This window comes from Malaclemys terrapin, chromosome 1, assembly GCF_027887155.1.
Source record: "Malaclemys terrapin pileata isolate rMalTer1 chromosome 1, rMalTer1.hap1, whole genome shotgun sequence".
Lineage (NCBI taxonomy): Eukaryota > Metazoa > Chordata > Testudines > Emydidae > Malaclemys > Malaclemys terrapin.
The window spans coordinates 203,006,591-203,033,451 of NC_071505.1; the positions used below are offsets into that span (position 1 = coordinate 203,006,591).

At 44.6% G+C, this 26,861-nt stretch overlaps 1 protein-coding gene across 1 annotated transcript in view; it reads right to left on the minus strand.

Moving 5' to 3' along the window:
- Nucleotides 1-13,101: 13,101 nt before the first annotated feature.
- Nucleotides 13,102-26,861, minus strand: part of XK (X-linked Kx blood group antigen, Kell and VPS13A binding protein) — a 29,401-nt gene continuing 15,641 nt past the window's right edge. Inside the window, exon 3 of the mRNA XM_054005902.1 lies at nucleotides 13,102-21,434. Within this exon, the coding sequence (XP_053861877.1) occupies nucleotides 20,605-21,434 (830 nt within the window). The 3' untranslated portion in view covers nucleotides 13,102-20,604. The remainder of the gene's footprint in view (nucleotides 21,435-26,861) is intronic.

Consider the following 26,861-nt stretch of genomic DNA (forward strand, 5'->3'; position numbering starts at 1 on the left):
TGCAGCCAACGCACAAGTTACATGGATCAGGAATAGTTCCTGGCCCCCCAGGAATCCAAGAAGCACTGAGCTCAGCACAGTCATGGCCTAGAACTGCCGATAGCACTGGGGGATGTTTGACCCTTGGCATTTCCAATAAGAATGGAGAAATCATACATTTTGTTGTGGTTTTGAAATGTCCCGTTATCAAATGCATATGGACTGAAGAGAAATGTCTCCTCTGCCCATAGTATGGTGCCGTATAATTAACTTCAGAATAAAAAAGGGTGATAGTGAGGGCACAGGTAAAAAAAGGGTGAGATCCTGTGATTTCTAACACTACAACTCAAGAAAGGCAAGAAAAAAATGCCACTTGGACTATCTGACATTTTTCTTCTCTAACCAGAAGCTCCCTTAGAAGAATAATATCTAATGTCTCATAGGAAGAGAAACGTAACAACTGAAAATATTATTCACTTCTATAAGCCAGTGAAACGTTCTTCTCTCCAGCAGGTCCGACAACTGGTAACCACCACACTAATGATTAGCCAGCAGAATATGCTTTAACTGGCCACCTGATGTACAAAACCTCCCCTGAACTGAGATAGCTGCTTGGAAACAGACTGGAGTATTATACTCAGTAAGACTAAACAAAAGATGGAAGTCAGCTACTCTCACAGCTGATGTGATCTGTGGGAGAAATCCTGGCCCCACTGAAGTCAATGAGAGTTTTGCCATTGACTTCAATGGGACTAGGATTTCACCCTGGATGACTAATTCATACATGGCACCTGACCCCTATGGAGCCCTTGGTTCCCTTCCTGGCACTTCCATGTTCTATTATAGTTGATGAACAAGTGAAACTTCCCTTCCTCTGGTGTTTGTAAGTCTTTGAAAGCTTTATATTTACCGAAATCCATGAACACAAGACAAGGAAATATTGCCAGCAGACTGCATGGATAAAAATAGTTATTTTGTAAGAGAATGTGAGAGTAGAACTAAGACATTCCCCTTGTTTTCATGCTCCAAAATTTCCTGTTTGTATAAAATGTTGCAAAATGGCCAGGTGAGATAGTGAAAGATTTCTGCACAACATCTTGCACATCTTTGCAGTGAAAACTTTCACAGGTACAACTTTCACTAGATAAAGGTCCTATTTTAGCACAAATGTTTTGCAAAAATGTTCAAGTCTCAAGGATTTGGAATTTCATGTGACTGTTTCACACACATCTCTAATACAAAGTCACCAACTCCATCTCCCTGCCAGCACAGCCTTATTCCCTGTTAGCATACATATGTGAAATTCGGTCCCCATTTAAAAGCCATACAGCTGCACTGGACCCATGTGTTTAGCACCTGCCTGCATTAAAGAGTTGATCCTACACAGTGCACAGCTGGGAAGTGTTACAGGTTTAGAACCAAGGAGAGCAAGCACAAAGGAACCTGACCCTGTCTTACTGAGCAGCTGCTATGTTGCCCCTACTTAGTAGTAGAAGTCAAGTCAAGTAGGGAGCCCAGCACTATGCACCTCTTTTCCGAGCTGAGGTTACCCTGAACTACATGTCTCCTCTGATATCCTCATTTCTGCCAACCCCCACCCCTACCCCTTTATTACCTTGCACTACTGAGGGGAAGGAAGTGGGCAGGCAAAGGGCTTGAGAATTATTTCTGCTCAGTGCAGACGAGTAATGCTTCATGTTTCATCATACTAGCATTCACAGGTAGCATCTGCTCACACTTGCACTGGAGTGCAAAAGTTGTATGGTGCCTGCTGTGCCTTGCAGGGAAAAGGCCTGTGCTTATGCACCAGGGGAAATGGTCACTGAGTTACTCTGTTATCACTGATCCCACAGAAATGACATATTCTGGGACTCCTCGGGTCCTGTTAGCAAAATTCCTAAACAACCTCATGACTGTGCCAGTGAGTGAAAACAGACACAATTGCATTTCATAATAATAATGATAAAAAAACCAGCTCTCCAAAGCCTCATCATGCTGAGTTGACATGAATGGCAGAAGGATAGAGGTTTTTCTATGGACACAATGGATTACACCTGAGACTGCTTATGACAGGACAAAACTGCAACAGACCCCACCATTATCACTACAGCCTTGTTAATGAGAGATTCCAGTGGGACTTAGCAGGTCTCTCTAGGTCTCTTGGACTTTAAATTGTCCTTTTTCAATTCTCAGGGAAAGTGGCTCATTATTATCTTCTTAATCATGACATTTCACAACATCTTATTTCAAGCAGGCAGGAGAGCCATGGGCAGGGCTCCAACAAGCTGCAAGCTCGGTATCACGGGTGTTGATTAACAGAAAATATCCGTTGGTGGTTTCAGCATCGAACAGTGGTTTAAATGGTACAGCCAGCCTATGCTATATAGAGAACTAGCACCCTCAAGTGGTGTATCCTGCATAAGTGCTGGTGGAAATACAGCCCTGCATATATTCTCATGTAAAGTGGACTGGTTTCCAGGGAGATGTTCATTCAGACATTATTCCCATACTAGATGTAGAGCTGTAGATAACGCCTTAAAGGATAAATTCATACACCCCCTCCCCCCATGCACAAAGTCAGAGGTCAAAGTAAACTGGGTTTGGGTAGGACTGGGGAATCCACTTCCATCTGCAAGCAGGACACAAGGCAGCTTCACAGCCCCTCTGCAGCTGGTACGCTGGCTCTTGGGCTGGAGTAGAAGTCACAACTTACCTGTTTCTCATGAGAGAAATTGTGGTCACTGGATCTAATTAATCTCAGATCTATTGTTTTTGCCCTTACCCCTGTGTGAGGCTTTACAGAACTGGTGTGAAGTCACCTTGCATCCCTATTCAGCCACTGTGCCCTGGTGGGGGGAACGTCAGACAAACCTGCTATGATGGATACATTTCTCGCCAAGAAAATATCCAAAGGTGAAAGGCAAGGCGACCTTCTCCTACAATCTCAGGCCAGTGTATCCACTATTGAATGGAAAGTCTGCTAAATTAGCCTCAGGTATATTGTTAAATGTGTTTATTCTCAGATTTATAAATTATGATTAAAGCTAACATAAGCCACTTCCCATGCAGTAGGAACTGCTGAGAGGAATATCTGCTTTAGAGCATGTTACCTAGGGAAGTGTCAACAAAAAGTCAACACTCTGAAATTTCACTAAATGGAGTTAAATCAATGGTCACACATGGAAGGTGAAGCAACATTTGAATGGATTCAGAGGGACAGAAGAGGCAGGATTTTAGTAGAGTAAGAGTAGGTAGTGTAACAACCTCCATAGAACTTGGAAGGAGGAGCAGATGTTGCAGGAGAGAAGAGTTTGGAGGAAGTATATCTGTGTGCACATGGCTAGAATGCTAGCTGCAGTTGCAGCATCTCTGTAAATAGTTCTCTTAATAAAGAACCAGTTTAATTTTACAAGCATGGAGTCCTTTCATGTTACTACCCAGCCCAGGGTAAATGAAACAGAATAGGTTGCCAGATTAGAGGTTACAGGAGTTAAAAGTTAGGAAGGACAACAAATCTGGAAAAAATATCAGATCCACCAGTATGCAGTGTAGTTGTTGTCATGTCAGTCCCAAGATATTAGAGAAACAAGGTGAATGGATGGTCCCTTACAGTATGCGCTAACTACTTAGGCTAAACAATCTGTTCCACCTTGCACTTATCTGTGATGCTGGGAGTATTTTTCCCAGACCTGAAGAAGAGCTCTGTGTGGCTTGAAAGCATGTCGCTCTCACCAACAGAAGTTGGTCCAATAAATGATATCACCTCCACCTTGTCTCTCTAAGATCCTACCAATGTATTCATACAAGGCAAATTAGCTATACATAGTTTAGTCAGTTACCTCTACCCCCTCCTTCCCTCTACGCACCAAACACTAGCTCATTCACCTTCCTTCTCCAATTACTGTCCTTAATTTGTTTCTTTAATTTCCACGGCATCCTGCTACCTCTATAGACGAACCAAGTAAACGCTGCACTATTGAGGCCTTCATTTCTAACCTGGCCAACAGGAAAAGAAGGTCAGAACAAAAAGCTGTGAGGGAAGTTCTGTTTCAAGACAGAGATTTAAAAGTGTACAGGAGAGAAAGCAAGAGCAACAGAAGGTTTCCTGCAGGCTGCAGCCAGGGTCAAGCATGAAGAAGCAGGCAGCTAACATCCTAAGTGAGTAGACAGTGCCATCTGGTGGACAGCAGGCACTTACACAGGTAGCGCATTTGGGTGTTGTGTACTCAGATATCTTAGTCTTTGAAATATGGCTCAGGGATGCTGGAGGAGATTTGATTCTATCTACCCAGTAATTCCTACCATGTTACAATTCCCCAGCATGGTCCAAATAGAATTCCTTCTTGTTGTGTAAACAGGATGGACCATGGACTTCAGTGGGGCTGTCGTGCTGTTCAGGAATATTTAAAATGTGGTCTGGTCCCATCTATGCAGCAAAACCAAGTCATATCAGGGGATTACCATATTGACTCTGGTCTTCCAACACAGCAGGAATTTTAAAGGCGCACCAGCCCTAACAGATGGGGTTCTGGAGTTCTCTGCAGCTGGCGAATGGAGGAAGGAGGATTTCTGGGATGGGTGGTTGGACATTGTCCATGTGAGGGAGCATAGTAAGGCAAGGCAGCCAATAGCCTGTCATTACAATACCATTTATTGTTCTGTTCAATATCTTCATCAATGTTTTAGATAATGGCATAGAGAGTATACTTTTAAAGTTTGCTGACAATACCAAGCTGGGAGGGGTTGCAAGTGCTTTGGAGGACAGGATTTAAATTCAAAATGATCTGGACAAACTGGAGAAATGGTCTGAAGTAAATAGGATGAAATTCAATAAGGACAAATGCAAAGTACTCCACTTAGGAAGGAACACATCAGTTGCACATGTACAAAATGGCAAGTGACTACCTAGGAAGGAGTACTGTGGAAAGGGGTCTGAGAGTCATAGTGGATCTCAAGCTAAATATGAGTCAGTGTAACGCTGTTGCAAACCAAGCAAATATAATTCTGGGATGTATTAGCAGGAGTATTGTAAGCAAGACATGAGAAGTAATTCTTCCGCTCTACTCTGTGCTGATTAGGCCTCAGCTGGAGTGTTGTGTCCAGTTCTGGGTGCCACATTTCAGGAAAGATGTAGACAAATTGGAGAAAGTCCAGAGAAGAACAACAAAAATGATTAAAGGTCTAGAAAACATTACCTATGATGGAAGATTGAAAAAAAATTGGTTTGTTTACTCTGGAGAAGTGAAGACTGAGAGGGGACTGATAACAGTTTTCAAGTACATAAAAGGTTGTTACAAGGAGGAGGGAGAAAAATTGTTTTTCTTAACCTCTGAGGATAGGACAAGAAGCAATGGGCTTAAATTGCAGCAAGGGCAAAAACTTCCTAACTGTCAGAGTGGTTAAGCACTGGAATGAATTGCCTAGGGAGGTTGTGGAATCTCCATCATTGGGGATTTTTAAGAGCAGATTGGACAAACACCTGTCAGGGATGGTCTAGATCAGGGATCGGCAACCTTTGGCATGTGGCCCGTTAGGGAAATCTGCTGGGGGGCCGGAACGGTTTGTTTACCTGCAGCATCCGCTGGTTCAGCCGATTGCAGCTCCCACTGACTGCGGTGTGCTGTTCCAGGCCAATGGGGGCTGCGTGAAGTGGCACGGGCCAAGGGATGTGCTGGCTGCCGCTTCCCGCAGCCCCCATTGGCCTGGAGCGGTAAACCGCGGCCAGTGGGAGCTGCGATCGGCCGAACCTGCGGACGCTGCAGGTAAACAAACCGTCCTGGCCCGCCAGCGGATTTACCCGACAGGCTGCGTGCCAAAGGTTGCCAATCCCTGGTCTAGATAATACTTAGTCCTGCCTTGAGTGCAGGGGACTTGACTAGAAAGCCTCTCGAGGTCCCTTCCAGTTCTATGATTCTATGATTTATGGGAATAAAGAATAATTATGTATTAGATCATTTACTATCAGTGGCCCAAGTTCTCCCCTCTTCATCCACAGGCAGATATGGATGAAAACCCATCAGATCTATGCAAGGGGAGGGTATGGAAGAAGAGTCATCCTCTGCCTCTGTAGCCTTATTCCTCCTCTTCCATTAGACAGCGGTGTAACTCCATTAGAAGAGTTGCAGAAACAAGGCCAGGAGTGAGAAAGCATTGGTGCTCCTGGCACTCAGATAGGTACCTAAGCAGGGCAGTTAAATGTGCCTGGGTAAGGGGAAACCAGGTGCCCCTCATTTCCCCCTCCTCCACAAAGATGACACCTATGTCACTAAACCTATAAAAGCCCCTTTGAGGGTGTTAGAGCCTAGTCAGCATTAACTTAGGCGCTTTCTCTCTTTTTGATTAGAACCAAGGAGTCAAAGGCGCAATGGCTGTAGAAGGAAACTCAGCGGCATGGATCCATTGCTGTGTCAGGGGTGGGTCAGGATGCAGCGGAGTGCCACAGCAGCTTCAGTGGGGAGGGTCCCTGCTTTCAGTGCTGCCTCTGAGATTCCAGCCAGACTGGAGTCACAAACGCTGCTGGGGTGGATGACCTGGTGATGATCCACTGACACCTGAGCTCTTCCACACAAATGGAAAATGTCGGGCAAATATGTGTGCATCCAGGCAGTGGTCTCCTGAATCCAAGGCCTGGTCTACACTTAAAAGTTTCATTGGTAAAACTATGTTGGGGTGTGTGGGGGTGTGTGTGTCTTTTTAACTGATACAGTTATATTGATATAAAGGTGCTTTATACTGTAGCATAAAGCTATATCTATACTAGAAGGTGGTTGTCAGCATAGCTTTGTTGGTTGGCGTGTGAAGCATTGTGATTTTTTTACTGACATAGCTGGACTAGCAAAAGCCTCTAGTGCAGATGCAGCTATACCAGCAAAACTGCACTTTTAACCATATAGTTTATGTTGCACAATAGAGATGGCAGTTTTGCCAGTGTAGCAGTATCCACACAAGGAGTGCTTTGCCAGTACAGCTATACCAATCTAACTATGCTGGCAAAGCCTTCTAGTGTACCTATGGCCTTATACCCCGTCTGGTATGGGAATAGCTATACTGGCATAATGCATCCATGCTGGAGGGGTTGTACTGGTTTAACTATATCAGTATAGTTTCACCTATCCTTATAGGTTAACTGCTCGATGGCATCTCACTTATTATCCCTTTGACAATACCTCTGTGGGGCAGTGTCGGGACGACATAGCTCACCCACCAGGTACCTACAGACAGGCACTGCCAGTTCCACGTCGTGTAGATATGACTTCTGACTCATTTCTATTTGGATGGCCGTAATTTAGTTTGAATAATATCAATAGGGGAACCACTGTGGGATAACATCCCGTGTAATGGAGATATCTAAGCAAGATGCTGTAATATAATGAACCCTGCTGCCAGGGAGTGGGCTACTTAGCTTTCAACTGAAAATCATTATCTAGGTAGAATGCCATTACATGGCTGGTGAAATTCACCCCTGTGTCAAGGAACAGCCCAAGGCCTATGCGCCATTTAAGTCCCACTTAAACCCTCTCCTGATGTAGAATTTTACATCTCTTGCCACCAAATTTGCTAATTTTACATTTTCCCTTTTGTTCAGTTTCACGAGAAAGACACTAGCTACAACTTCTCTTCCTCTGGGTTTGCCCCCATCAAGTCAAGAGACTTGTCTGAAGTAGCATGCAAAGCCCTCAATGGTTTAAATGAGACCTCACTAGTGCTTTGACCTTAAGGCTGGCTCTATGCACAGGGGTGAATTTCAGCTGGCTGCTGTGGGCATAATAAAGTTTCTGGGGAAAGCTCTGAGATTGCTCTCCTATTTGCTTGAGTGTGTTTTCTGTGCTCAGTAGGCCTTGCACAAGCCCTCTGCACAGAGGTTAATTTCATCCAGATAGATTTCTATGGGGCTTTTAATACTGAACACTTACAGAAGCTTGCAGCATTGTTTACAGAATTTTATATCTAAAGCCGTGAAAAACAGATCTTCCTTTTTCAGTGGAACTCTTGTCTAAATGTAAGGGGACTGTTGCCCCCTTACTAACATTCAGTGGGGGTGTTTTGGTTGGCTAGCTCCCAGCACTAAAAGGGGAAGGGTCGATGGGAAATCAGGAGCCTGAGACTGACAGTCCCCAGGGGCAATGGGGAGAGGCCAATGCTCCAGATGAGCCTGATTGACAGGGCGGGCAGGCTAATCAGGGAGTCAGGAGGCCAGAGGGGGTCCCGTCCTCCGTGTGAACTGGAATAGCCTGAGTCAGACTGAGTGGGGCCGAGCTAAGGAGAGAGCAGGGGCCCAAGCTGAGCTGGAGAGCAGAACCGTGCCAGATCCAGAGCCAAAGACGCAGCCCAGGGAGAGTAGATCCTGTGCTGGGAGCAGAGCTGTAGCCGCAGAGCCAGAGACGCAGCCCAGGGAGAGCAGATCCTGTGCTGGGAGCAGAGGTGCAGCCACAGAGCCAGAGACGCAGCCCGGGGAGAGCAGATCCTGTGCTGGGAGCAGAGGTGCAGCCACAGAGCCAGAGACGCAGCCCGGGGAGAGCAGATCCTGTGCTGGGAGCAGAGCTGCAGCCACAGAGCCAGGTTTGGTGAGCAAGTGGGGCCAGCCAAGGGGGAACCTGGGCAAAGGGCCCAGCACAGAAAGACACCCCCAGACAAGGGCCCTTGCAGGCCAGACCGGGAGGGGGACCTTAACCCTACGGGGGGCTGACGCTGGGAAGAAGGGTCCCACCACTCAAAGCCCGGAGGTGTGTGGCCACCACCATTGCAAGTGTCCAACCTGCAGCGTCTCTGCAGCATGGCCAGGGCCTGAGAAGGAGGCCTGGGACCTACAAGAAGCAGACTGTGACCTGCCCTGACATTCCAGAGACACTGGTTGTGATGTTCCCTGCCACAGAGCGGGGTGATGTGTTTTCCTTTAACCTTTCCCATTTTTCCTTGTTCTTTTCTTTAGATTAATTGTTAATTAAACAACTTGTATTTGCTTTAAATTGTATGGAATAATCAGTGGGTCAGGGAGGTGCCCAGTGCAGAGAGAGTACCCCGGAGTGGGGACACCCTAGCCCCTGTCCTAGGTGACCACAGCAGGGTTGGGGGTCGAGCCCCCCAAGAATCCTGGGCCCAGCCTTGTTGGGGTTACGAGGACTCAGCCAGACAGGAGAGTGGAAGAGGAGCCCTCAAGGGCAGGGAGGCCTCTGGGTAAAGGAAGTGGGAGCAAGGACTCAGATCCTTTCGCTAGCCCACCTCACCGGGGTAGTGCAGAAGTCAGGAAATTTCCCCACAATAGCGGGACCATTCCCCCGCTTACATAATAATGATATTAAATGAGCAAGGTGTGAAGCTCACATAGGTATTCTAAAGAGGTTACATCAAAGGAAGAAAGAAAAGAAAGGGTTACTCTTTGTTTCTTTTTTAAATAAAAGCAGATTGATTTTGCAAACCTATTTCCAGGCTGCTTGAGATGCTTGGGAGCAAAATTTCAAACCAATCCTACTAAATCACACTCCAGAAATCTGCAGAAGTCCCCCATATATGTATACTTGCATATATAAATGCGGCTTTCACCATGGAAAGTCTGCACAAAGAATTTAGCCAGAGAATTAGCACAGGAGAAATTCTGATGAATAAGTGATGTGGCTAAGTCCACAGCAAAGTTATGTTTTGATTTAGATGACCCTTTAGTCAGATTTTTTCCTTTCCTATCCTTGCAACGAACCTTTTGGACTTGAAGTTTCTCCTTTCTTTGTTGTTTCAGAGTACTGAAAAAAGAAAGGTTATTTCTGCTTTGCTTAGTTAAGATAGCAACTCAACACAGAGATCATTGGCTGCGTTTTTGGGTGATTATAAGAAGAGTGATTTATAGGTGTTAGCTAATGGATTCTTGCTCAGGTCTCTGGGATTTTCCATTTCACTTTGTACCAAATGGCAAGTCAAGCTGAACAGTTAAACATAACTGACAGGTGGGTCATTTGATTAGTTAACCCTATGGAACTGCTTCCACCCTTCACTGGATTTGCCTTACATGCACAATAAATCATTAAGACACCATCAATATTATTACTCTGGTCCTTAGTTCACTACAAGACAGAAGTAATTTTTCACTTATTATGCTTTCCCCCCCCCCCCCACTCCAACATCCCCAATAATCTGCTTCTCCATCCATTTTCAGAATGTTTTTGCCTTCCTCTGACTGCAGATGGCTTTGGTCCATTTCTGGTTTTATACAAGCATGTAACTATGAAGCAGGGCCTGTCATTTGCAATGCCCTGGCCATTCCCACTTTAGCATCTCTCATCTGTACATGTAGAACACATTTCCTAATAGAGGACTCAAGTGCTGACCTTTTGGGGAATCACTTTGTCAGTTTGGTAAAAGATCCCAGCAAGATAGTGGCATTGAGCCCTGATCACATTGTACAGAGGGGCCCAAGATACTGACGAAGTTAGTCTTCTTTCCACATCCAGTGGAGGCAACAATTCCTATTACCTGCCTTTGCTTTGTGGTTCGTTTTCTTTCTGCTCATTGCCTGTAGAGGGAATGGTAGATTTAAGTTCCTGTGTGTACTGCAACAAAACATAATTAAAGAGAAACTGTCAGCATGAAATCTAGTCTACTATTAAAACAAAAACCAAGAGAAGAGGTATTAACAGTAGCTATGCGTACTACATCTGCCACTATGTCACTCTCCTCATTATTGTGGTTTTACAATCATAGTTTTCAGTTTTCTAAGGTGTTTCGCTCTCCTCTATTGCTGTGTGGGGGAAAAAACCCCACAAACACAACAGGGGAAACTCATTGGCTATTTAGGAGGAAATAGTGAAATGTACTATACAAAATAAACTGAAAAAAACCCACTTTTTCCCCTCTGTAGTGGCCCGTGGCCATCCCTTCCCATCAGGCTCAGAGGGAAGCCACGTGCCTCACTATGTTGTGCCTATAAATACAATGCTCAACAGAGGAATTAGCAGTCTACAGGCTCTGGCACTCTGGGCAGGGCAGAGCAACAAGCAACAAGCAAACGGCCTAAAGTGGGTAGGCTGCCATCCCAGGGGCGGGGCTGGCAGTAGGGGGTAGAGGGACCCAGGCCCACCCTAACTCCACCAGGTCCCATCCCCAGGGTCCTGACAGTGGTGGAGAATTCTGCTGCTGGGTAAGCAGGGATCCCACCAAAACATGCTGACCTAGACTCTGGCAACAAAACCAGACTAATGTCTGTTGTCCCTGGGCTACTTCCTACTACCTGAAATGAGTGTACCTCTGTCTCTCTGGGATACACAGTCAGGGATACTGGTCAGTCAGCAATCCCGGAAACGTCTCTGGGTCTGTGTCGCTGTAGAACTCGGTCTCTGGTGCAGGGCTCAGCTATGGGTGAGGGACATCTGCTCCGTTCCCTGGCTCTTGCACCCCTGAGATGTAGGGCCCACCTTTTAAACTTCCTTTCCTGCCCCTTTGCTTCTGGCATAGGGTGTGTGGCTTGCCTGGCCCCAGGGGATAGAGAGTGGTCCCTCCCCGTCAGGCTCAGAGAGAGGCCACACCAACTCTCTACACCCTCTAATCATTTTCAGCGACAAGTTAGAATAATAGGAAAAAACATTTCAGTCAGAAGGGCGATTCTTCACTTGACATTAGCCCTTTAAAACAATCCTTGCTTCTGTTATTAATACAGCCTGGAGTAGTGAGGCAGAGAGCAAGATAATGTGTACACACATTATAGTATATGTGTGATTAGTATTATCTGACAGTGCTTATTATCTCTCTGTTGAGGGACTTAGCTGTCTTGGTACTAGGTAAGTCTTCCCCCCATTACCACAGTATCTGAGCACCTCACCATCTTTTGTGTATTTAGCCTCACTACACCCCTGGGAGGTAGGGAAGTGCTGTTATGCCCGTTTTACAGATGGGAAACAGAGTTACAGAGAGACTAGATGACTCATATGGGAAGTCTGTGGCAGAGTAGGGAATTGAGTTGCAGGTCTCCCAGGCTAGTACCCTGCCCAGTGGGTCATCATTTATAGTGAGTTATAAAGTGATCTTAGGAGATGGTCCTGCAAACACTATCACAGACTATGGTGTTTATTGAAGTCACTCACAGTAGTGAGGACTATGGCTAAAATTTTTTAAAGTGACTAGCGCTTCTGAGATTTTTAGTTCTGGAGTGCTTATCTTGAGACTCCTCAAAGGAGCCTGTCTGAAATCAGCCCTCTGAAAATGAGGTCCCTCTGAAGAGTCTCAGAATGGGTGCTCAGGCACTCCAAATCACTAGTCGCTTTGGAAAATCTTGACCGTATTTGATAGTAAGGATTTACAGGACTGGCGCTTTAGTTGGCAGTACTGTGTATCTGCTTTCAAAACACTGTCAAGTGGGATCAAAAGCTGTCTTGAAATTCCCAAGCATCAGCGTTGAAATGACTCAGCCATATAGCTTAGCATAAAGATGTGATGTATATACTTATTTTAACCCCTGGAGTAGCATTATGCAGCTACACTGTTTAGGGCTGGTTTGATTTTAACAGAGCACTGTTAGAATCATAGAAGATTAGGGTTGGAAGGGACCTCAGGAGGTCATCTACTCCAAGCCCCTGCTCAAAGCAGGACCAACACCAACTAAATCATCCCAGGCAGGGCTTTAGCCATACAACAATGCTTTATTTGAACACTGAAGCACACTGTAGGTCTAGGTCTCCAAAGGGGTTAATGTAATGTAAAGTCAGATTGTTCTAAATAGCTCTTTGGCGCTAGCATTCGTCTGTTAAATCAAAATTAGAGGACATAGCATTACTACAGATGAAAGCAAGGCTGTATCCATTTGTAGTTCTAATAACTATAATCTCTAAATATAGTTCTGGTGTCTACTTTTCTTTCCCTGGAATATCTTTTTTCCAGTCCCTTTGTAATGCCTTTTCCTCTGCAGGTTCTGAATGCATTTGAGTAGAATCCGGCTAGCCGTCTGCATATAGCATCAACCATTTTCAAGGACATGCAAGCATCTGTACACTCCCATTTTCACAACAGTGACACTCTGATTAAAAAAAGCAATCCTAGAAAATATGATGTGAATGTTTTGTTGTTCCTTTCTATAACAACACCTATATTCTAATATTGCCTTCACAATGCAATAGACAACAATGGAAAAAAAACAGGAGGAAATACAGCTTAAAGAACATAAACAAAATTTATTAGGGTCACTGACTGCAGAGCAGCAGATGCAAGCATGTAGCTTTGTATTTGTTACAGTTACTGTATTTGGCACAATTCAGGATACAAAACTGGCAGTCTGTTTACAAGCACAGCAATGCATACATAACCACAACATAAATATAGTTCAAGTGTCTTTCAGTGAGATGCTGTAGTCCTCATTTAATGCTTAGAAGTTGAGAAGGCTGCAGAAGTCGAAGTGAATTAATCTGTAACCTGACTACCTCTGACTTTGTTGTCTGGTTATCAAAATATACCATGCATCATTTTGTTGGACATGTCATTTATGGATGATTAAAGTTGTAGACTGACAGGAGAGGTTAGCCGGAAGAAAAGAATATTTGAAGAAAATTTTCAAAAGCTAATAGATGAAACATATATTATGTATTGCTATTTTCTGCTAAAATGTGTATGTGGATTTTAATGCTCATGAAAGTGAGGACCTAATAGCAGAGGTTTAAGATTGATGTAGTGTGAGGCATGCACTGTGCGCTGTTTTCCCACAGAGGTCTTGAATACCCCTAAGGCGGATTCTATTCTTCAGTAAGCTAATCAGCTCTGTACCTGGTCTCAGGTCAAACATCCTATTTTTGCCCTGAATGTCCTATTTGGAGAAAGTAAAGGCATGTTATTGTTGGCCAAGGTTTTCAAAAGTCACTAGTGATTTTAATTGCCTCAATTTTTGGATGCCCAACTTGGGACACCTTAGAGGAGCCTGTTTTTCAGAGGGTAGCTGCTCAGCACTTTATGAAATTCAGGCCTGTCTGAAGGGTTTCAAGTTGGACACCCAAAGAGTGAACTTACTAATCACTTTTGATAATCTTGTGATACTAAAGACGAGCAATCTTGACAATTGGGAATCTGTGCAGACAGCTACCACACACCCATACATTCATATGTTTAGACATTATTTTCTATTTATATCTCAAATACGTGCTAGGCCTGTCCCCGTTTTTTCTATGTTCACTTTAACCAGAAAGGCACAAAACTGCAATTGTAACTTGCTGTATTGCTTAGCTTGTTCATGCAATGATGTGTCCTTTTTAAAATCTCACCAGGCAACAACTGGCATCCTGCAATTGGCTCCCACTTCTAAATGTACTTTAATCCTGGCCTGCAGTTAGAGCTCTGCAAGTATGCACTGCATTCATATATACATTGAAAATTTCACAAGACCTTGCTATTCAACTAAAGGAAAATATTGCCATTTCTGAGTCAGTGTCAGCAATAATGGGTTCCCACTATGGACTGGGTAAAATTTAGCAAAGAATAGAATTGACAGTTTTTTCTCAGGTAAACTTTTGCTATTTTTATAAGATTTGGATCTCTTCCCCCTTTCCCCCACCCCAGCAATATAGTAGTTTGTCTGGCTGAACAAACTGCCTTTCATTTTGTCCAGAGAGTCAAAAATTTATGACGAGTCTACAAAATATTTTATTTTTACGATATTGATTTTTTTTGGCAGTAAGAATTCACACGACCCCCTCACATCTGCTGCTTTTCAAGACCTGGGTCTCTCCTGACTCACATCAGCAGAGGGTGTGTGTGTGTGTGTGTGTGTGTGTGTGTGTGTGTGTGTGTGTGTGTGTGTGTGTGTGTGTGTGTGTGTGTGTGTGTGTGTGTGTGTGTGTGTGTGTGTGTGTGTGTGTGTGTGTGTGTGTGTGTGTGTGTGTGTGTGTGAAAAAAGGAAGAAGTATTTGAAAAACCCATTCCTTGTCCACTCAGCTTGCAAATTCTGAGTTCAGAATTCTGTCCTTTGCTACATAAGCACTTAGAATAAGGTGACCAGCCAACCAGAATTGGGTGGGACAGTCCTGAAATGCAGAGTTCAAGTCCAGGTCCTGGGCTGAATGACTCCAGGACAGCATTTGTCCCAGATTCCCTGAGGGGCCACTCCATGCCTGCCTGAGGCTCAGGGCTGGTGCCAGCCTCTTCCCTGTGGGGAGGGTGCTGAGGTGGGCCTTGGCTGCCCTTTGCCATGAGGCCCCGCCCCTTCTCCTCCTCCCCATAGGCCCCACCCCTTGGCTAGGCCAGAAGCCGGAGCCAGACAGTAGTAAGAGCAGCCCAGGGAGCCCAGGCGCTGTGGGGGGCCATAGCCCCTCCACCTGCCATGGGCAGTGCACCCCAGGGGGAGGGGACATGGGCCAGGAGCTGCTCTCGAGTACCACAGACCTCCTCTCAGGGAAGGTGGAGGGTCCCGCTCCCCATAGTGGTTCCAGCTCCCTGGGCGGCTCTTACCACAGCCCAGCTCCGGCTTCTGGCCTGGCCAGGGAGCAGGGCTCCTGCATGTGTCCCGCTTTTGCCTTTTGAAAAGGTGGTTACCCTACCTTAGAATAGCACAGGGAATGAAAGAAAATTTCTGCTTTACGTGTTTGGATGTTAGAAACTGTTGCAGAGAAAAGCTAGGAGCTGGTATGTTCATAAAAAAATGGTTTTCAGCAATTTTGTTTTAAAATATATATCAGTCTTGCCAACCCCAAGCATTCAGAAGTCATAGATATGTAGTGCTGGAAAGGACCTTGAGAAGCTACCAAGTTCAGCTCCCTGCACTGACTTGTCATGAGGCAGGTCCCAAAAATCATGAGATTGGCTAAAAACCATGAGATTTTAAAAAGTGAGTGAGAGAAAGTTCTTTTCATTTGCCTTCTGGTTCTTGAGATTTTAGAGGGTCTTGTTTTCAATCTTTTCTCTGCAACAATGAGGGCTAGGGTCTTACTTTAAAAAAATGAAAGGCTGAGATTCTCACCCAATCACATAACTCCATGATCTGGGGCTTGAAGAAAAACATCAGATATCATGAGATTTGTGATAAAAATCACAAGAAATGGCAACCCTACAGTCATCTGCAATGTAACGTTAGGGTTTCCTTTCCTTATTTGACTCAAGTTTCTTTATACTGGTAGCTCACTTACAAAGCAACTTTTCTGATATTAATTAATATCTTTAGTGGTACACGCTCTCCACTAAGAACACTGATTCCTTTTTTCTTTTTACTCCCCAAATATAGTACCTAGATAATGCAAACACACATTACAGTTCTGTCCCAATGGATCTGGTGTGACATGAAACATGCCAATGTGGTGTAATCTTAAACGTGGGTTTCTAAAAAGTGAAGTTCTAAGAACTGGGACTGACACAAACACGTTTCATCATTTTAATCAACATTTCTTTGTTTTACAAATATATGAGAATAGACAAGAACCAGGTCCTGCAAGCCTTTATTCATATGAAAAAATCACACACACACACACACACACACACACACACAATCATAGCTACCACTGTTCCTTCCTCAATATGAATAGCTAGGGAACAGCTTTAATTCATGCTACACACTGACCAACTAGAGTGCAGATCTGACACCAGTGTTTCTGATCAGTGACAGTCAATGTTGGAGCAAGGATTTCTTTGTGGCCCCCTACTCCCTGCATGCATAAGATCAATGTAATCATTAGTACCCCAGGCCAGTCATGCATCAGAGCCTGAGCCATAGTACAATTTGGATGAAGGGGAAAATGTGGGTCAACAGCTATCCTTTAAAATACAGAGTCCAACGCTGCACAGGACTTTTGCCTCTGTCCTTCCTTCATACATTCTCTTCCCACCAGCAGTGGTAACACAGAGTGATCAAAAATATGTATAGCAGCCGTGTTATCTGATGGGTTTATTTAACCTCTTCTCTTAGATGTAGTGACTGTATATTTGGAGCATGGCAGCCTTAAATAATAACACTTACATAGAAGTATTTGACCTATTATCTCAGATATAATTGGCTGCATAGCTAAGGCAAAGGCATCAGAACTGCAACAAAACCCATATATAATCATCATTATAGTTATTTAATATATTCAGTAGCCTCTACATGCATTTCAATAGACCAGTATAAAAATAGTAAATAACACAGAACATTCTCTAAAAATATGTACATACATAGAACTTCATTATTTGTATGTGAAATAAAACACTACTCACCATGTCTATGTGTATTCTAGACTCTCAGATGTCAGCTTCTGCTATTATTTATTTTAGTGTGGTATAAGTATCTTATTGGCCTGAATTTGGGAAGATTGCATTGTTCCCAAATGGCAATAACACAACACCATTATTTATCCCACATAAACCATATGAATTACGGGGGGAAATGCTTTACAAATATCTCAGAGAATTGCATTGGTATTATTCTTAATATCCTACTTGTGAGGGAATTCTGCACCACTGCGCAATGCAGAATTTGCACAGAAATTAATGTTTTTGCGCAATTTCCTTCCCCCCGCCACAGAAATGGGCTGCAGAGCTGCTGGCTGCTACTAGGGGGCACTGGACCCAGCAGAGCCAGAGGGAGGGGGAGGAAGCTAGAGGGTGCTGCAGTTCCCCACACGCCCTGAAGGAAGGAGGCACCGTGCATGAAACTCCATACAAGTCCTGGACCCAGCATCAGGCTGTTTCTCCCTCCTGATCCCTGCGCTCTGTGGGGGATGGGATGCAAGTGTCTGGGCTGCGGCGGGGGGGGGGGGGGGGGACACGCAGCTGGGCTCTGGGGAGGTAGGGGGTGCATGTGAGTGTCTTGGCTGGGGGGGCGCCCTGCAGCTGGGCTCTGGAGGGAGAGGAGGTGTGGATGTCTGGCCCCCCTCCTGGGTTCTGTGGGGAAGGGGCAGAGAAACAGGAACTTGGTTGTTGTAGGGCTTTCCTTAACTCTACTCCTGCAGGAATTTTTTTGTGTCTGTATTGTTACAGACATTGGGCTGGTCTACACCAGTGGTTCTCAAAGCCGGTCCGCCACTTGTTCAGGGAAAGCCCCTGGCGGGCCGGGCCAGTTTGTTTACCTGCTGCATCCGCAGGTTCTGCCGATCGCGGCTCCCACTGGCCGCGGTTCGCCGTCCCAGGCCAATGGGGGCTGCGGGAAGCGGCGCAGGCAGAGGGATGTGCTGGCTGTGGCTTTGAGAACCACTAGTCTACACTATATAGTTGCTGATAGGTATTTTGTAATGAAATACCAAAATAATTGAAACTGGTGTGACTGTATACTGTTATTTTGACAAATAAAATGTACAGATTTTTGCAGAATTTTAAAATATTGTGCACAGAATTTAAATTTTTTTGGCACTGAATTTACCCAGGAGTAACATCCCCTCTTCAGGTTAAGCTAAACTGCCTTAATTGCCAAAGGGCGAAATGTCAGATCTAGGTGCTAAATTAGCACCTACTTAGGTATTCAGGAACCTAATGATGATTGTCATAGTCATCAATTGGGTGTCTAAATAAGAAGTAAGACATCCAACTTCAGCAAAGTACAGTAGAACCTCAGAGTTACGAGCACCTCGGGAATGGAGGTTGTTTGTAACTCTGAAATGTTCGTAACTCTGCACAAAACGTTATGGTTTATGGTTCTTTCAAAAGTTTACAACTGAACATTGACTTGGTAAAGTTTCAAAACTGTACTATGAGAAGAAAAATGCTGCTTTTCCTTAATTTTTTTTGTAGTTTTCGTTTAACCCAGTACTGTATTGTATTTACTTTTTTCTTTTTCTTTTGGTCTCTGCTGCTGCCTGATTGCTTACTTCCAGTTCCAAATAAGGTGTGTTTAACTGGTCACTTCTGGTGTTCATAACTCTGAGGTTCTACTGTAAGTTGGAAAATACATCCCTGTGTGTCCAACTGTACAGGCTTGGACCAAGAAAAAAAATTCTGCACTATATTCTTAGCTGGTGTAAATCAGTGTAGCTCCTTTGAAGACAATTACAGCTTCCACCATCTGTTCCTCTAACTCATTAATTAAGAAACTTCTGCAAATGATCTAGAATGTTTTTTCTTTACACAGAAATATTGCAGTCTCCCCAAGAACTTATTCAAAACCTACCTGGGGAAGTGGACTCATTTACAGAGTAGGTGTCAAGCCCACATGTGAGTCATGTGCCCATGCCAAACTCATGCCAAGAAAGCCTTTACACTATCCCACCTCATAATGTAATGAGGTGTTCAATATATATATGCCACACACACACACACACCAAAGAAAAAAAAATAGCTACACTGTACAACTGCAGCATGAAAACATCCAGTAATAAAAAGAGCTCAGACTCTTGCAGCATTCTAGGTGCAAGTGCAACTTGCCATGTCTCTGTCCCTACTCCCATCTCATGACAATTCTGATACAGGTGCACTGACATCATCGTTTCTTTCAAGGACGTCACGGTCTACTTTAAAGCAGAATAGAGACTTAGCCAATGAATGGTAAAAGGGATTCCAATTAATGAATTCCTGTCATTTGTTTCCAGTGGCACCCACAGTGTGTTAGGCTCAGGACAAACACAAGGCGCTGAATCAAACATGAAAGGCTGAATAAGTGAATACATTCTTCAGACTTGCAGTCCATGGATTGCATTTTAAAACAAAACAAACCTCTTTTTAAAATGCTCCGAATAAACTGTCTTTCTGGGGTGCCAAGCTGCCAAAGTGTTCTCAGCACCTTATGAAGCACACAAATCATTTTGATTAATCAAGGCGATGTTGTGCGAAAAAGTCTTTAAGCTCCTCTTTTAAAAGGACCCAAATCTCTGGCACTTCTGAAGCCAACAGGGCAAGGTAGTCCAAAATACTGATGCTGTGATAACCAAAACATAACATTAAATAAAAAAGACGGGCTGAATTTCTTCTGCTGCTATACGACCGATTGATATGGCTCTGCCTCTAGTTAGAGATATTTCCAGACATAGTGTGTTGGGCGTTTGGTAATGTACACGACACCCCGTCCATTCAAGGCTTTAAACATTACAATGAATACTTTAAACTCGATCTACAAACCAAGAAGCAGCAAATGCAGACAGTGAAAGAGTGCATGAGCCTAATGCCCTCTGGCCATTCTCAGAAATAATCATGCTCCAATACCAGCAGTAGGGAACTGGCCTGCGTCGTAGGCAGCCTTGTATAGAATGCCTTGCAGCAGTCTAATCCTGATGTCACAAAAGCCTGTGGTATGGTATTGCACCAGTCAGGATGTAAGAGCTGATTATCTTAAAAGCAGAAAACCAGCTAGACCACAGCTAATCATCTACAATTACTAGGTAGTCCAGTACCATGCTCAGCTTCCATGCTGAAGTGGCCTGCTCTCATGACATTCTCTACATATTGCATTTCCTAGGTCTTCTCATTCTCCTCAGACCTCCTGAATGAACCCGACCAGAGTCAGGTCCATTTTGCTACAATTTAAAGATGTCTCCTGTAGGGATTTCAGACTAAGCAGATGATAAACCTCTGTGTGAAATCACCATGTAATATAAATCCACAGACAGTGGTTGCTGTATGTGTACATGTGTCAAGTGTGCCATGCATGTCAGAGTACCCATACAGTACAGCTGCACTGGCAGAAAAATTAACAAGGCTCAGCGTCCAAGGTACACAATGCTTTGGGTAAGAGTGCAGTAGCTTTCCAGTTCTGCCTGCTTGCCACTAGCCACTTTACGCATTGGAAGAAACACTCTGATGCGGATTCCCATTCTGAGACTCATTTGTCTTGTAACTGGCCTGTGCATCATCACCAATACCATCTGGTGATTTCAAGTCTGCCTTATCCACAGGCGCGGCGGCCTTAGGCAGTTTGCAAGCAAAGCAGAGGTACTTGAAACACGACAGCAAACCTTCTGAAATACTGGATGAGAAGAGCTTTTTGCATGGGTGGCAGAACTGGTAGAACACCAGCATGAACAGGATGGCCATGCAATAGCCAATCAGCAGCTGCAAGACTAATAAAGGGGCACACACATACAGGTAGACGTCTGTTTTATAGACATACCACAGCAAGAGGAGGAAGGCATTCTCAATGAACCTTAGCATATAATATACAGCCAGTCGGTACCAATTTTGGGATTTGTTAATTAAGTCAGGATCATTTAGCTTCAGCTGCACTGCTGACCAGCAGAACATGTTAATGCCAGCATACAAGAAGGTGAGGAGGCACAGTACAATGGTCGTGCCCACCCTGGTCAAAGCCTTCTCTATGTTTTCAGGGAAAGGGGACTTGCTTTGCCAAAAGAGAATCCAGGGGTAAAAGAAAAAGCCAAAGAAATTCAGGAGCACCACAGGCAGGACCCAGATTTGCAGCACAGAACTGAAAAGGACCAGGACTACAACCCGGGTGGCAATCTCAAAGCTTCTCCAGAGGAATATGCAGAGGTAGGCTGCAGCTTTCACGCTGACGTCATAATCATCATACTTAATCTTAATGGCGAGGATGTTGCAGCGTAATGCACCATATACAATCGACAGCAGAGAAAGGACCATGAAGATGCCTGGGAAAAGAAAAGATTATCAGAACTTTCTGTTTTAGCAAATGTTAAATGAAACACATTCAGATAGTACAAAGCAACTGGAAAGCTGCTTTAACAGGGCAGCCAGGGACTTCCCTTCTCTAGGGCAGTGGACCCCAAACTGTGGGGCATGCCCCCTATGAGGCGTGGAGGAACGTTTTGGGGGGAGCGTGCAGTGGGGCCCAGGCCAGCCCTCACAGGGGGTGGAGAGCGCCGCCCAGCCCCGCTCTGCCCCCAGCCCAGCTCCTCAACTCCAGATACAGCTCCACTCTATCTCCAGCTCAGCTCCGGCCCTGGTGCCAACCGCAGCTCCGCTCTGCCCCCACTCCGTATAGGGTTGCCAACTTTCTGATTGCAGAAAACCGAACACCCTTGCCCCACCCCTGCCATTTTCACCCAGCTGGGGTAGAGGGTTGGGGTATGTGAGGGGGCTCTGGGCTCGGAGGTGGAGCTGAGGGGTTCAGAATGTTGGAGGGGGCTAAGGGCTGGGGCAGGGGGTTGGGGTGCGGAAGGGGGTTTGGGGTCTCACTTACCTCAGGCAGCTCCCAGAAGCGGCTGGCATGTCCCTCTGGCTTCTATGCACAGCAGCGTCCAGGGGACTCCGCGCGCTGACCCCATCTGCAGGCACTGCCCCCGCAGCTTCCATTGGCTGCAGTTCCCAACCAATGGGAGCTAAGGAGCTGGTGCTCGGGCGGGGGCAGCACACAGAGCCCCCTGGCCACCCCTGCGCCTAGAAGCCAGAGGACATGCTGGCAGCTTCTGGAAGCCTCGGGGAGCTGGCGGCATTTGCGGCCAACCAGACTTTTAGCAGCCCAGTCAGCTGTGCTGACCAGAGCCGCCGGGGTCCCTTTTCGACTGGGCGTTCCAGTCAAAAACCGGATGCCTGGCAACCCTAGCTCTGCCCCCAGCCCAGCTCTGCCCTCACTTGCTCTCCACCCCCAGGCCAGCTCCACTTCTAGCCCCAGCTCCTTCCCCCGTCCTCAGTTATGCCCCCAGCTCCACCTTCAGCCTAAGCTCCTCTGCTGAGCCAACTGTGCAGTAATGAAGGGGGGGTGCGGACAGAGGCCATTACTGGTAAGGGGGAGAGCACGACAAGAAAAGTTTGGGCACCACTGCTCTAGGGGGAATCCCTAAGTAGTATGCAGCCATTCTACACCCCACCCACTCCTGACCCCGTCCTTTCACTGACGTAGGGAGTGTGGTCACAGTAGATGGGAGCATCACCAGAGTGCACTGTGCTCCTGCCATCCAGGGCTGAGAAAATGACCCCTATGTAATTGTTCCTGCCAGCACAAGTTAGAGCCTCTGAGGTTATTCTAGCTTCTGCCAAGGGCTAAACCAGCTCCTGGATGGCTCCAGGATTGGGGGATAAGGGGAGCAGAAAAGTAGCAGAAAGCAATGTCTGTCCCACTCTCCTCAAAAGGAAACAGAGTCTAGCAATTGTGGTCAAAACATACTACCTCACCCTTACAGAGGGAGCCCTTCTCCCTACCAAACTTGCATACTAAAAACAAGGGTGAACTTGGTAGCAGCTAATACCTAGTTTATTTGACCATGAATGGAAAAGATCTAACTAACTACACTGTATGCGGTCAGTTGATCAGACACGGATCACAGGCTGTTACTGGCACCCTACCCACTGTGATCATAAAGGTTACTTGGGGGAATAACCTTTGGGCATGGGATTTTGGCAATCAACCACCCATCGATTAGTGACTAGTGGTAGGCTGAGTTAGTTTTTAAAATCACAGCTCACAGTGTTTTATGTCTGATGCTACTTTTATCTGGCTGTAAATTAGGAAACACCTTGGGACATTTGTAAAAAACAACAACCCCAAACACTATGTAAATGCTTTAATAAAATAATACTTTGCAATAGCATAGTGCTTTTCAACCTAGGATTTCAAAAAGATTTACAAAGGTACTATTATCCCTATTTTCTAGATGGGGAATGTGAAGAAACCAAAAGATTTGAAGTGTTTTTTCCAAGCTCTATTGTTTGTGCAATATCTATCTGTCTGAGGTACTTATATGGCCCCCCTCACTGTAGTATCTGAGTGCCTCACAATCTCTAATGGATTTATCCCTCACAACACTCCTGTGAGGTAGGGCAGTTTTACGGAGGGGGAACTGAGGCACAGAGACTTGCTGATGGTCACACAGGAAGTGTGTGGTGGAGCTGAGAATTGAACTCACATGTTCCAGGCCAGCACCCTAGCCACTGAGCCTCCTCCGTCTCCTTGTGGAAAAGATATATGTGGCATCGACTGAACATTTATTCACCTGACTACATTTTATTTTCTTTATTTCTCTAGCTCCCCCAAAATTATAGAACCTGCCGGACTGAATTTAGAGATGCTAACTTGTAGCTATGGAAATCCATCCTTCTGCATTTCCCCCACACCTACTTATGACTGATTCCTCAAGTGAAGGGGCTTCATTGTTATTTAAACACTGCAAAGAGTGTTTTGTGTCTGGCATCTAAGGTGACAGCTGCTGGCACTACAGCAAGGCTTTGTGTTGCCGGGATGGGCATCTCCTTACAAAGCTCCCAGGCACTTACAGCAGCAAAGTGCAGCCTCTCGCCATGAAAATGGGAGTTCGGAACTGTCATGCAGTATCTGAACTCAGTGTCACGTGAAACCGTGACAGCAGCATTTTGATACTCCATAATATCAGTTGCTAAAGTGCTTTTTTAGCTGACTACCGGGATTTGAGCTGTAAATTAAGATACTGAAAAAATGCATCAGCAGACCCAGATAAACGAGAACACCGTTTTCAAACCTGATGCCTAAAGTTAAGACTCCTCAATCTATAATTAGGCACCTAAAAATATGTGGCTTGATTTTTCAGAAGTGCTGAGCAGCCACAACACTGCTGGGTGCTGCGTATGTTTGGCACCCATGAAAATCAGACCACTTTTACTTTAGGTGTTGAATTATAGATTTAAGACCCAAGTTTTAGGCATTCATGTTTGAAATTTTTAGCCTTAACCTTTGCATTTTAATACACACGAGTGTTTTAAATGCAAACAATTAAAGTAAAAACAATAAACGATACAGTCATTTCTTTTAGAGTTTAGGGGAAAATATTTGCTGCATATTAAACTAATTGGTGATGCTACAGCACATTCTATCTTATTAGATAAAATAAGATAAACAGATTAGGTAGATCTTAATTGTCATGTCAATTATTTTAATTTAGTGCTTAGCAACCAGTGCTGTCTGCAACCTTCAATTACTGTATGCTTCATTATCCTCCAAAAGGACCGTATTCACTTCTTTATTACAGCTATTTAACCATACTCATGAGGTTCTTCTGTTTGAAGGAATTAATCTCTGAACATGACTCTGTAAGAAATGGAGCTATTTTAGGATCTTGGAGTAACTAGGGGGATTTTCCTTGTACATTTTAACTACCAGTGTGTCTTGAAACATCTCTCAATTAATTTGGAATAGAACGTCTGAGAAGGAATTATCCATGTATTTAGACACCCAATATCAGTTTGTAATGCCAAATAACAATTACAGTAGTATATAGCAAGATGCATGTTCCATTATGGGGAATGATTTCTCCTGTAAAATGCATTATGTATTTGCTTATTTATCACTTGAATTTTTAGCATTTTTCCTTAAAAACAAATTCCTATGTTTTGTACATGGTATGAGGATTTTTTAAAACATTGTCTCCTACAGAATACTGGCCAAAAGCAGAACAGCAAGTGAACACAGTTATGAATACCAATGAGAGCCTGTTCTTTCAGCACTCTTAGAAATCTTTTCTCAAGTTCAGAACTGGCTCTGGAACCACAAGAGCAAATAACTTTTAAGAGCTAATTAAGCAAAAAATTATTTTTGCAATTTTGTTAATAAAGTGAATGCTCTCACTAAAACTTTTTCCTGGCTCAGAAAGATTGTACTGAAAAGCTGCTTGCCACCTGTTTGACAAGCTGGCAAGCGTTCAGAACACTACCTGGTCCCCCTTTAGTGATTAAAAAAAAACTCTCTTTAACCCATTTGCCCTCACAGCTCCTGCAAGCTACTTCCTATTCTGAATGGGTGTTTTCCCATTGGTAGCAATCATGTACAGCATCAGGTTGTAGCCCAAGCTTGCTCTATACCCGAAGTCCCATGCTTGTAACAGCCTACCTGTCATCAATCCAAATGCCACAATCAAGCCAGTGGGAATGATACTGTGGGGCAGCCAGGGAAGAAAATGTAAAGGAATAACATTGCCTGCAGTGGACCTGTCCCTGGCTCAGCACCCACTATGAAGATCAGTGAGGAAGTGAGAGGATGATGGAGTCAAAGATTTTCCCCTAAAGCTGTCCTAAATTCCTCAATAGCAGTGCTGTATGATAAAGGATTCCGCTCTCCATGGAAGATTGGGGCAGTATTCTTTTTAAGAACCAGTGGCTCTACTTCTAGCACTACTACATTTTTGTTTTTTTAATGACTTATGGCTGACCAAGCCTGTCCTTCCCCACCTCTTAGTAACATGAGGGTGACTGCTGCCCTATGTGAGTCATACCATGGTATGCTAATAATACTGACACCTAGCAGAACCTAGCCACTAAATCCAGATTTTTCAATCTTCGGTCTGTACAGTTAGTTACCTAAACCTGTGCTCAGGCCACTCTAAAAATAAGGCCACTTATTTTGGTACCTAAGGTTTGGGACCCAGATGTGAAAATATGGTCTAAATCCATAATTTCCCTCTTTAAAAACACTTATTAATAATACTGAAAAGTATCCCACACCTCTTAAAAATGTTGTCCTAACTACTGACAAGGAAGAGTTCTGTGGTTGACAGCTTGCTGGGATAGCAGAATCTGCCGCAGCATCTTAATATATCTGGCATTGGCAACGATGCCTCGAAATCACATAATGCTTCTCCGTCCTTGCCAAAAATCCCAGTTTATATTCACTAGGTTTGTCATGTTGCAGAAACAAATGTGTTTCAAAGGCCATGTAATCAGATACTGCCTCTTTTCATAAGAGTTATAGTCACAATTACCACCTTCTTTAACAAAATCTTTTTCAAAAGAAGCTGCTATAACAGCAGGAAATCCATCCATTTCCTAGGGTAAGGGAGTTAAGAGATGATCCTGTCAAAGTATACAGTAATTGAAGGTTATTTTAACTCTGTTGATGACAGTCTACACAAGGAGACCAAGGACTGGGGCATGGAGAATTAGTGGAGTGATGTGGTGTGGAGAACCTTGATGCGCTACAGCCTGTGCCATGAGCCTTTCTGTGACTAATTCATGAAGCTTTATTTGAGTTCTCAAAGCACTTTCTAAATGTGGGTAAGTATTGTACAAGTGAGGAAGCAACTGAGACGAGAGACATTCCATGATTTGCCCAAGGACACACAGCAAATCAGCAGCAGAGAAGCACAGAACGGAAG